This window comes from Megascapheus bottae, chromosome 15 (genome assembly GCF_031878675.1).
Source record: "Megascapheus bottae isolate mThoBot1 chromosome 15, mThoBot2.hap1, whole genome shotgun sequence".
NCBI classification, from domain to species: Eukaryota; Metazoa; Chordata; class Mammalia; order Rodentia; family Geomyidae; genus Megascapheus; species Megascapheus bottae.
This window is the reverse complement of record NC_143523.1, coordinates 45,529,140-45,541,246: the sequence shown is the minus strand read 5'-3', so window position 1 is coordinate 45,541,246 and position 12,107 is coordinate 45,529,140. Positions and strand designations below refer to the sequence as shown.

General features: G+C 42.3%; 2 protein-coding genes across 12 annotated transcripts in view; one reads left to right on the top strand and one right to left on the bottom strand.

The window, feature by feature from the left end:
- The window catches only part of Fam149b1 (family with sequence similarity 149 member B1), a 29,543-nt gene extending 25,420 nt beyond the window's left edge, over nucleotides 1–4,123 (bottom strand). For 3 of the 5 annotated variants that reach the window (XM_090346532.1, XM_090346535.1, XM_090346533.1), the window contains exons 1-2: nucleotides 3,860–4,122; nucleotides 2,174–2,278 (exon numbers count right to left, since the gene is read on the bottom strand). In XM_090346532.1, coding sequence (XP_090202658.1) covers nucleotides 2,174–2,278; nucleotides 3,860–3,906 — 152 coding nt within the window. In that variant the 5' untranslated portion in view covers nucleotides 3,907–4,122. Of the gene's footprint in view, nucleotides 1–2,173; nucleotides 2,279–3,859 lie in introns of all 5 variants that reach the window. The other 2 variants (XM_090346530.1, XM_090346531.1) reach the window with 1 other exon arrangement.
- A 47-nt stretch (nucleotides 4,124–4,170) lies between these two features.
- The window catches only part of Ecd (ecdysoneless cell cycle regulator), a 47,214-nt gene continuing 39,277 nt past the window's right edge, over nucleotides 4,171–12,107 (top strand). For 3 of the 7 annotated variants that reach the window (XM_090346522.1, XM_090346527.1, XM_090346525.1), the window contains exons 1-3: nucleotides 4,171–4,319; nucleotides 5,930–6,143; nucleotides 9,736–9,853. In XM_090346522.1, the coding sequence (XP_090202648.1) occupies nucleotides 5,939–6,143; nucleotides 9,736–9,853 (323 nt within the window). In that variant the 5' untranslated portion in view covers nucleotides 4,171–4,319; nucleotides 5,930–5,938. Of the gene's footprint in view, nucleotides 4,320–4,568; nucleotides 4,708–5,929; nucleotides 6,144–9,735; nucleotides 9,854–12,107 lie in introns of those variants that run through there. The other 4 variants (XM_090346528.1, XM_090346526.1, XM_090346523.1 and 1 more) reach the window with 3 other exon arrangements.

Sequence of the window (12,107 nt, the reverse complement as noted above, 5' to 3'; positions counted from 1 at the left end):
GTATCCAGTCAGAAATATTAGTAGTTTCTTTTCTTTCTTTTTTTTTTTTCTTGTCAGTCCTGGGGCTTGAACTCAAGGCCTGGATGCTGTCCCTGAGCTCTATCAGCAGAAGACTAGCACTCTACCACTTGAGCCACAGCACCACTTCCAGCTTTTTCTTTGTATATGGTATTGAGAAACAGGGCTTTGTGCATGAGGTAAGCACTCCTGGCCCAGTAGTTTCTTAACTTGTAATGACACTTTAATAGTTTAGTGAGTATTTTATAGATCTTAATCTCATTTGATCTTTGTTACTACTTATGATATAGACCCTAAGTAGTTTCATTTAAAAAACAAAGAATCAGAGATAGAGTTTGAGATTCTAAAACAAGTTTTTATGCCTTGTATTTTTTCTGTGATAACACTGCTTTCATTTTATGCTTGGTAGGCAGGTGCTCTACCACGTGCTAATGCCCCTTTTTACATCAGTTATTTTCAAGGTAGGGTCTTGCTGTACTGGAACTCGAACTTAGGTCCTGAGTTCTCAGCTTTTCTTGCTCATAGCTGATGCTCTGCACTTCAGCCACACTTCCAATTCTAGCCATTTGCCTGTTAATGGGAAATAAGAGTCTTTTGAAGCCAGTGTGGTGGCTCATTCCTGTAATCCTAGCTATTCAGGATGCTGAGATCTGAGGATAAAGGTTCAAAGCCAGCCCAGGCACAAAAGGACCTGAGACTCAACACCAATAAACCTCTAGAAAATAGGAAGGGGGCTTGTGTCAAGGGTAGGGTGGTAGCCTTGAGCTGAAGAGCTCAGGGACGGCACCCAGGCCCAGGGGTAGGGTGGTAGCCTTGAGCTGAAGAGATGGAGAGATCAGATAAAGCACCCAGGCTAAGTTCAAGCCCCATGACCCACAAAAAAAAAAAAAAAAAAAAAAAAAAATCTCTTGGACTTGGGCTGCCAGGGGGGGAGGGGGTAGCTCCTAACTTTAATCCTCAACTTTTAGCCCTAGAGCAGCTAGATTGTAGTTATTTGCTACTGGTCCCCAAGTGATTTGTATTATCTTCCCCTTCCCAATCCTGGGGCTTGAACTCAGGGCCTGAGCACTGGCATTAGGCTTTCTCAAAGGTAGAACTCTACCACTTGGGCCACAGCACCATTTCCAACTTTTACGATATATGTGGTACTGAGGAATGGGACCCGGGTCTTCATGCATGCTAGGCAAGCACTCTACTACTAGGCCAAACCGTGTATTTCTTTTTTTTTTTTTTTTTTTTGCCAGTCCTGGGCTTGAGCTCAGGGCCTGAGCACTGTCCTTGGACTTTCTCAAGGCTAGAGCTCTACCACTTGAGCCTCAGCACCACTTCCAGCTTTTTTCTATGTATGTGGTACCGAGGAATCGAACCTGGGTCTTCATGCATGCTAGGCAAGCACTTTAACCACTAGGCCAAACTCCCGGCCCTAAACCGTGTATTTCTTTTCTTTCTTTTTTTCTTTTCTTTTTTTTCGTTTTGTCAGTTGTGGGACTTGAACTCTAGGCCTGGGCATTGTCCCTGAACACTTCAGCTCAAGGCTGCTGTCCTTGAGCCACAGAGCCACTTCCAGTTTTCTGGTGATTAGTTGGAGATAAAAGTCTCACCGGCTTTGTAGTCCTGGGGCTGGCTTTGAACTTCAATCCTCAGATCTCAGCCTCCTAAGTAGCTAGGATTACAGGGGTGAGCCACTGCGTCCAGCTGCCATATATACTTGTTTTTTAAAATATATATTTCAGTATTTTTAAACATAATCACAGTTGGTCATAACATCATATAGATGTGATATATTGCCAAGTAAGTAATTTGCCCAATATTATTCAGCTAATGAATAACACTTAGCCAATATTATTCAGTAATAATACTAGTATTGAAAATAAGACATCTGCATCCAACTTCCTAATCAATTTGCAAAGATTATGAAAATACACTGTTAGAAATAGCTAACCTATAGTGAAAATTAAACAGCAGGGATAATACCAAAAATGTCAGAGTAATGCCTAAGATGTCCTTGAACTCACAGGCTCAGGCAATTCTCTACCTAAGCTTCTTCAAGTCATAGAAATTGTTTTATTAGCATAGGCTTGATACTATTTGAAAAAAAAATAAAACTTTGGCATTGACAAGTGCAATAAGCAAACAAGTAACATTGTATTATTACCTTTGAGAACTTATATCCTTTCCATGGCTGTCATTGGGAGAGGAAACTTCATCTGCTTGCTCTGGAAGAGGATGATGATTAAGAGCAGGTTTTGTTATTCCTTTCCTGTGAAAAATAAAGCAGTTATATTTCCTGTAAAGAGAACATACTTTTTTTTTTTTTTTGCAAGTCCTGGGGCTTGAACTTAGGGCCTGGGCACTGTCCTTGGGCTTTCCTCAAAGCCAGTGCTCTATCACTTGAGCTCTGGCTTTTTTTAGTTCATGTACCGAGGAATCGAACCCAGAGCATCTTGTATGCTAGGCAAGCACTCTACCACTAGGCCAAACTCCACACTCAAGAGAACATACTTTATGGTAACTTGATTTGGAAGTTAGTCACCTCCTTTCTTTCTTTTTTTTTGCCAGTCCTGGTGCTTGAACTCAGCATCTGGGCACTGTCCTTGAGCTTTTTTTTTTTTTTTTCTCCCTCAAGACTAGCACCCTTTCCACTTGAGCTACAGCACCACTTTCAGCTTTTTCTGTGTATGTGGTACAGAAGAATTGAACGTAAGGCTTTGGGCATGCTAGTCAAGCACTCTACCATTAGGCCACACTACTGGCCTAGTCACCTACATTCTGCCACTCTAGAATTGTGCTATCCAATGAGGTAGCCACCAGTCAGTTACATTGTGGCTCACTGGAATTGTGTTTTAAGTGTACAACATATTGAGTTTCAGAGTCTTAAGATGATAATGCTAGAACAAAACTTTATCTTTTTCTTTCTTTTTAAAAATTAGTTCTTTTTGGACAATGTCCTTCTTTTGCATACTCCTAGTTTTTCCCTCCATCTCCACCTACAAATTCTGCTAGTGAGTACCACTGCTTTATTTGTTCACTCTTTGCCCCTCCATTTCTGTGCTGCCCCTTTCCCTTCCAAACACAAATGCACAAACAAGACAAAAAAATAAAAACAGCAATGAAGAAAAAAAAAAAAAACCTCTTGTTTCCATTTTCTGGAGTTCACTGAAATAAGTTATTATCTCTAATACATATTAAAATAATATTTTAGGTATGTTCTGTTAAAATTTTTCATTGCAAATTGAAAATACAGTAAGACATGTTAAAACTAAAACTTGTTACATTACATTAACTAAAACTATTTACAAATTCAAATTTTCTCCATTTAACCAGCAAAATGTCAAAAGCGGAGCCGTGGCTCAAGTGGTAGAGAGCATCAACCTTAAGTCCAAATGCTAAGGGGGCAGTGACCCAGGGCCAAAACAACAGGTAGCATGTATAATGGTCCTGACCACAGCCATGGTTCAGAATCAGTTCAACATCAGGTTGTACCTCTCACTGCTCCCTCCTCCCTTGCTGGCTGTGTTACCTTTGGCACACTGCAATGTTTAGATCTATGACCTTTATTTGTAGACTAGGCAAAATAACAGTCTTAATCCGCTTTCCTCAGATTAAATGAATGCTTGTAAGCATCTTTACATTGACTACATTCAGCTGCATTTGGGTCCGCTAGGAATAACTTCTGGAGTGGTTGGTGGCCACAGGACACCCTAAATTGTTAGTATAGCTGAAGGCGTTGTGGAAGTCTATGGGAGAGAAGGGAAGCGAAGGTCTGGACAGGGAGCGTCCCTCGCAGGCCCGCGGCCCGCCCCAGCCGCCCGCCCTCCACAAGGCCGCGCGGTTCACTCACAGCTCCAAGCTCTGCGGCACAGCTTTTCGGGTGTATCTGGAGATCATCCTCCGCCTCCTCAGCCGCGATCCCGACCAGGGAGGGTAGGCCAGGGTGGGGGCGTCCGGGCCTGGCCTTCCCGCCGGCTGCGGCTCTGGCCCGGCGCTCTCCTGCCACCTACCGGCCCCGTCTCGCCCCGTCGCCTAGACTCCGGGTCGCCACCACTCCTGAGTTCCCACCTCCCCTGTCTCCCACCTCCCAGCTTCCCCGCGGCAGCGGAAGTGACGCATACTGCACCCTCCAAATCCTTCCGGGGACGCACAGGAGTGATAACACGCAAGGTTCCGGGACTTAATGGGCTTCCCGTTTTCTCCCACCGCTTCCGCTGGGCTGAGGTTCCGGGTGGCCGCGAGGAGAGCAGCTTGCTCCGGAGCGGCCTTCGCCGTGGGAAAGACAGCAGACACCAGGTGCCAGGGCAGAGGTGCGCGGGAGAAGCCTCGTGTCTGGTGAAAGGAGCCTTCTCAGCGTGAGGAGCCCCGGCTTCCGTGGGGCCCTCGCGACTGGCTGGCCTCGAGTGCTCGCGGGCCTCGCCGGGCAAAGCGCCGCCCATTCTCCACAGCGAGTGTGCTGGGCGCTTCGGGGCGGGGCGGGGCGTGGGGGGGGTGGGAGTTACTGAGGCGAGTGGCGGACCGACTGTGGGACTGTGGTGGGTGGGTGGCTACGTAGAAGATGCGGGCTTACGACTCCGCATCCCCGGGTCAGGGCGCAGAACCTGTCTCCAGCGAGTGTCACCCGACAGCAACAGTAAACGTGAGAAAAATCCCTGCAAAAGTCAGAGCTCTCTGAGCCAGCGCCGGTGACTCACGCCTGTAAGCCTACCTACTTAGGAGGCTGCGATTTGAGGATCGTAGTTCGAAGCCAGCCTAGGCAGAAAAATCCCCGTGAGATTCTGTCTGCAATTTACCACTCAAAAACCCAAAGTGGAACTGTGACTCCAAAGTGTCCTGGCCTTAAGCGTAAGAACTCAAGGATAGGGCCGAGTCCAAGCTCCACCACCGACGGGTTAGAAAAAAGAATTTTAAACAATTTTAGCAAACAATTTTAAAGCAACAGCGGACGTGAGAGTTTTAGCACTTCAACAATTAAAAGAGAAAATTCCAGAAACAGAAACTGAAGGACTGGAGGCATGACACAAGAAGTAGATTCCTAGCTGTGAGCAGAAAAAGCCTGAAAGAGCACCAGGCCCTGAGTTTAAGTCTTGGTACCCAAAAAAGGGAAGAGGAGAGGAGAAAGAAGAAAGAAAAAGGAAATTAAAGAGAAAGATGTATCCAAAGTGATATACTTAGTGTGAGAACTAGGAGTTTTGGTAGTTTCGACGGTGGATGCTAGGGTTGTTTCTCAAAACTGTTACACATGGCATTGCTAGTTCAAGGGCAAACCTTTATTTGCCTAGGTTGTTCCTACAGGGAACTGATTAGCAATACTATAGACACACTAAGTATGTTCAGCCACATTGTTTTCCACTCATGCACTTGCTAAGTACGCACTCTACTGCACTCCCTCCCCTTTTTTGCCTTATTTTTCAGGTAAAGTCATATTTTTCCCCCAGTGGGCTTCTGGTGGATCCTCTACCCATACCTCCAGCATAGCTCTGGTTATATACCTGAACCACCACACTCAGGTCTTATTTTTGTCTGTCTGGGTCTCAAACTGATCCTACTGATTTCTATAGCCTGAGTGGCTGAGATTACAAATATGAGTCACTGTGCCAAAATGCAGCCACATTTAAGTTTTTCTTGCATACTGACTAGCAGACTCGGCTGTGTGATACTGGATTTCAATTCGCTGTGAAAACATCTAAGTTTCCATTTAGTATAGTTTTAAATATAAAGAACATAGGTTTAAGTATAAAATGTTATTAAAGGAATAATATAAGTAAACATTATTCTGGTTGATTTATGGTCAAGACTGAAATTAATATTGGTAGGTGGTTATCAGAAATTTGGAAACATTATTAATGGAATCACCTAGGATGGGATGTTATTTCTTTATTGTTCTATGTGGCTTAAATTTTTTAAACTTTATGTGTAGTTTTGAAGAATGGAAAAAAATATGAAGCTTGCTACTACTGAAGACACAGTGGAGTACTGCCTATTCCTTCTACCAGATGAAGCTAGGAGCCCAGGAGACCCCAAAGAGATTTTTCAGAAGTATATTGAGAGAATAATGACCCAGTTTGCACCTATGCTGGCCCCTTATATCTGGCAGAATCAGCCTTTCAATCTCAAATATAAACCTGGAAAAGGTAAAGTAGTCCATCTTCATTCATTGTTACCAGAAAGATATCAACTTCTGAGTTATATGTTGCCTATATTCATTTAAGCCCCAAGCACAGCTTATTCATATTGATAAGAACATTTTAACAGTCATAGGAATTAGCTTACACTAAATATTATGAAGTTCATGGCTGTTATTTGGGGCTTAAACTCAAGGCTTAGGAACCATCCCTGAGCTTTTGTGTTCATGGCTAGCGCTCTATCACTTGAGCCACAGTTCCACTTCTGGCTTTGGTTGGTAATTGAAGATGAGAGTCTCACAGATTTTTCTGTCCTGGCTTGCTACAAACTACAGCTCTCAAATCTGAGCTAGGATTACATGTGTAAGCCACTGGCACCTGGTTTTTCTCATCTTTTTTTTAATGGTATTACTTTTTAGGTATTATTTCAAAATCAATTTCAGTCCTCATTATACCATTTAATGCTTTAGTCATGCACTAAATCTTGTTGGAATTATTTTTTTCTTTTCTTTTTCTCTTTCTGCCAGTCCTAGGCCTTGAATTCAGGGCATGAGCACTGTGCTTATGCTTTCTCAAGGCTAGAGCTCTACCACTTGAGACACTGCACCACTTCTGGCTTTTTTTTAAATGTGTGTGGTACAGAGGAATTGAACCCAGGTCGGCATGCATAGTAGGCAAGCACTCTACCACTAGGCCAGATTCCCGGCCCATTGTTGGGATTATTTCTTAATGTTTGTCTTCATTATAGGCCCTTCATAATCCCTTCTTCTGGAAAACTACAATGCTGATTCCAGTCTCTAGTGTCTCACACTGTTGCCTACTTTTGTAAAACACAAATTTAGTCTGTTACTGTGAGGTTTGCATTCTTCAGCAATTTCTTATTGCTCTAGGAAAAAAGTGTTCATTGAGAGTTTTTGTTGAATAATACCAATCACCAGACAATGGTGGATCACACCTGTAATCCTAGTTACTTAGGCTGGAATCAGAGGATTGTAGTTTGTAGCTAGCATGACTAAAAAAGGCTATGAAATTTTGATCTCCAGTTAACCACTAGAAAAAAAACCAGAAATAGAGCTGGGACTCAAGTGGTAGAGCATTAACCTTGAACAAAACAAAAGCACAAGAACAGCACTGAAGCCCTGAGTTCCAACCCAAGAGTGACACACACATGTCAGGTTTCTATTATCAAAATTTCTCTAATCAGGACTGGGAGTTTGGCCTAGTGGTAAAGTGCTTGCCTACCATGCATGAAGCCCTAGGTTCGATTCCTCAGTACCACATAAATAAAGTGGTGCTGGGGCTTAAGTAGTAAAGTGCTAGCCTTGACAAAGCCCAAGGACAGTGCTCAGGCCCTGACTTCAAGACCCAGAATTGGCCCCCAAAAGAAAAAACTGGATTAGGCTGTGCATATTTAAGAATTTATCCATTTCTTACAGGATTTCTAACATGTTGGCATGCAATTGCTTATAATAGCTTCTTAAAAAAAAAAAATTCTGTAGCATAGGATGTTGCCAGTGCCAGCCGGCAGCAAGGTGGGATTCCTGATTTAGGGGGTGATGATGAGAAGAAAAAGACAAGAAACAGATGGGGTCAGGAAGTCTGCAGCTTAGGACTTCAGCTTAAGACTGTAGCCTAAGACTGCAGGTTAAGATTGCAGCACCGTTTATTTTTGGTTCCAGTTTTATATACTATCTTAGAAACAGGAAACATCCAGGGGTTACTTTCGTACAAAACAACAAGCAAGTTTTAGACATAACAGTCAAGCAAGAAGCGATAAAGCCAGGAAGTTCACAATACTGTTGACGCAGCTCAAAGTTTGTAAGCATGGCGTCATTCATCATGGTACAAGTTGTTTTCATAATAGCTCATCTCCGTGTGTGCTTAAGTCAGTGATGCAGATCTATGGGTCAGCCTGACCCCACATTTGGCTCCCAACAGATTGTAATATCCCTTATTTCATATCTTATTTTAGAAGTATATTTTAATATCCCCCCTCCCTCTCCCTCTCCCTCTCCCTCTCCCTCTCCCTCTCCCCCTCCCTCCCTCCCTCCCTCCCTCCCTCCCTCCCTCCCTCCCTCCCTCTCTCTCTCTCTCTCTCTCTCTCTCTCTCTCTTTCTCTCTTTCTCTATTTCTCTATTTCTCTATTTCATCAGTCCTGGGGCTTAAACTCAGGGCCTGGGCACTATCCTTGAGCTTGCTCAAGGCTAGCACTCTACCACTTGAGCCACAGCACCACTTCTGGGTTTTGTTTATGTGGTGCCAAGTAAACAAACTTAGGTTTTCGTGCATGCTAGGCAAACACTCTACCACTAGGCCACGCTCCAGGCCCTATTGATCTCTTTCATAACTCGGTTTTCTTAGCCTTTCCCTCCCTCACCCCCACTCCCAGTCCTGGGCCTTGAACTCAGGACATGAGCTCTGTCCCTAAGCCTGTCTGTGTTCAAGGCTAGTGCTCTGCCATTTGAGCCACAGTACCACTTTGGGCAGTTTTCTTGGCTTTTAAAAAAATTCTTATTGTAGGGGGCGGGAGTTTGGCCTGGTTGTAGAGTGCTTGCATAGCATGCACAAAGACCTGGGATCAATTCCTCAGTATCACATACATAGAAAAAAGGTGGAAGTGGTGCTGTGGCTCAAATGGTAGAGCTCTAGCCTTGAGAAATCCCAAGGACAGTGTTCAGGCCCTGAGTTCATGCACCAGAACTGGCAAAAAAATAAAATAAAAATAAAAAAATTTTAAAAATCTTGTGTTTTATTTACTTCTGCTATAACCTTTTTTTCTTCCTTTTTTATGCTATATTTAGTTTTAGGTTTAGTTTGCTTCTTTTTCTTTTCTGGTTCCTTGAGGTATGAAGATAGATTGCTGATTTGTGATCTTCCACAGTTATGAGCTTTTCTCTTAGTAGTGCTTTTGGTGAATTCTATGCATTTTGATGTTGTACTTTAATTTGTCTCAAAATATTTTCTAATTTCCCTTATAATTTTCTGTTTGGCTTTTCAATCTCTATGTCTTTGTGGAAAGTGTACTTGTTTGAAATTTTCTGCTCTTCCAAATGCAGCTTCCTGGTATTCCTAGAACGTTTAAGCTCTGTGTCTGTACACATGCTATTTCCTTTTTCTGCTCATTCCTGCACTTTGCTTTTGGTTTCTTGTGCTTACGTAGCCTGTACTGCATACCTCTGCTAGGGTTCATCATCTTGTTTTCTGGTGCTTTGCTTTGCTGTCTCATTTACGCATTGGACTCTTCAAGAATTAATATCTTAGGCAGGCTCTGGTAGTTTACACCTATAATCTAGATACTCAGGGGGCTCAGAAAAAAATCCAGAAATAGAGACATGGCTCAAGTGGCAATGTGCCAGCCATGAGTGAAAAAGTCTAGTGAGAGTGAGAAGCCCTGAGTTCAAGCCCTCATATCAATTCTCCTTCAAACTTCCCCTCTTCAAAAAATAAAAAGGCTACGCAGCATTATCTTGGAGTGCCAGCTCCCAGAATAGTACTTAGAACACAGTTCTAGTGAAGGAATATTGATTCAATTGAATGATTGTACATGTATTTTTATTTTCAGTGATAAGTTTATTAATTATATCTTGCCTTTCTTTTGTAGGAAGGGTTCCTGCTCATATGTATGGCATAACCAAGTTTGGGGATAGCATTGAGGATGAATGGTTTATTGTCTATTTAGTGAAACGGATTACAAAGGAATTTCCAGAGTTAGTAGCAAGGTATGGGAGTTATTTTAATTACCCTAAAGGTATAATATATTTAAAATGGAGTAACTATAATTTTATTCTGTAATAACTTTATTTTTGTGGGCTGGTACAGATTATTCACATTTGGGGCAGATTTCAGAAGTGTTGTTTTGTAAATGCTAATTACAAAATAACAAATGTGCATGGTGGTGCTTTGGTTTTCTGGAAATAACCATGAAATTTTCTTGTAGATATTAAGTAATCCACTCGTATATGTATTTCACAGATGTATCTGATATGTTCCCTTCCCCTTTTACTAGATTGTTGCTATATTTTTTCAGAAGTAATACAGAGAGCTGTATTTTTTTCAGAAGCAACACACAGAAGAAATTTAAAGAGCAATCAATAGGAAGCATTGCAATTCTACCTTTTAAAATGGTACTGATAACGGGTAGTATAATAAGGGGCTCCACTGTAAACAATATACTAGCTGAGTCACTCTCAAGTGTAAAGCCTGGTTTCTTGATGCTGTTTACTATGAGATCATTTCCAATGAGTTCTTGTTATTTCTGTTTTCTGCTGGAGAAACTAGCCATCACAAAGAACCTCCGTAGCTGCAAGGTATAGATTATTTACTTGTAACAATATAAAGTTTGAAGAATAAAGGTATGGGTTTTTTGTTTGTTTGTTTGTTTTGTTTTTTGTTTGTTTTTTTTTTGCCAGTCCCGGGCTTGAGCTCAGTTCCTGAGCACTGTCCTTGGACTTTCTTAAGGCTAGAGCTCTACCACTTGAGCCTGAGCACCACTTCCAGCTTTTTTCTATGTATGTGGTACCAAGGAATTGAACCCCGGTTTTCGTGCATGCTAGGCAAGCACTCTACCACTAGGCCAAACTTCCTCCCCCCCCTTTTTTTGTTAATTAAAGAATTTATTAACATTAATTTTTATATCATATTTCAAATGACATGTTTAACAAACGAGTGTCCAAGAAGGGAATCTCTATATATAATCATTGGCACTTAGTTTTTAGAACATAATCAAAATTAGGCTAAGGGTTTATATATCATAGATACATATTAATTTATATAATATAGCATTATGTCTATAGAGTCATAGGTTTTTATGTCTATGTAGTTGTGTTTATATTTCCAATACCACGTCCATAGCATTGGGTATGCAAATATTGAGTCCTCACTCTTGTACTGTTTGGATCTAATAGCCACATATTAAGGATACCACATGTCTTTTGTTCCTTTGGCCTTGACTTGTCTCACTCAACATGATTTGCTCTAGATTCATCCACTTCCCTGCAGATGCCATTATTTTATCTTGTCTGTTGGCTATGTAGAATTCCATTGTGTGTGTGTGTGTGTGTGTGTGTGTGTGTGTGTGTGTGTGTGTATATATATATATATATATATATATATATACACACACACACCACATTTTCTGTATCCATTCATCTGCAGTCCCAGGGCATCTTGATTGTTTCCATCACCTGGCTATTGTGAATAGTGTAGAGATAAACATAGCTGAGCAGGTGTCCTTATCATATCTTGGGTTATGATGTTCAGGGCAGATGCCCAGAAGTGGTATGGCGGGATTATAGGGAAGGTCAGTTTTCAGTTCTTTAAGAAACCACACTGCTTTCCAGAGTGGCTGAACTAGTTTACAATTCCACCAGCAGTGCAGTAGGGTTCCTTTTTCTCCACAACCCTGCCAGCATCTGTCATTGTCTGAGTTCAGAATCTTTTTTTTTAATGGATCATGGGGCTGTACTCGGCCTGGGCACTGTCCCTGAGCTCTTCAGCTCAAGACTATTGCTTTACCCCTGGGCCTGGGCATTGTCCCTGAGCTCTTCAGCTCAAGGCTACCACCCTACCCTTGAGCCAGGTCCCACTTCCCATTTTCTAGAGGTTAATTGGAGGTAAGAGTCTCAGGTCCTTTTGTGCCTTGGCTGGCTTTGAACTTTGAGCCTCAGATCTCAGCCTCCTGAGTAGCTACCGCACTCAGCCTGGATTTTTAAACGAAGCCCTAGGTTTGATTCCTCGGTACCACATACTCAGAAAAAGCTGGAAATGGTGGTGTTGCTGATCACTGTCCTTTGACTTTCTCAAGGCTAGAGCTCTACCACTTGAGCCTCAGCACCATTTCCGGCTTTTTTTTCTATGTATGTGGTACTGAGGAATCGAACCCGGGTCTTCATGCATGCTAGGCAAGCACTCTACCACTAGGCCAAACTCCCGACCTCTCCTTACAATTTTATAGTATCTTTTAGGGTTTGTTAA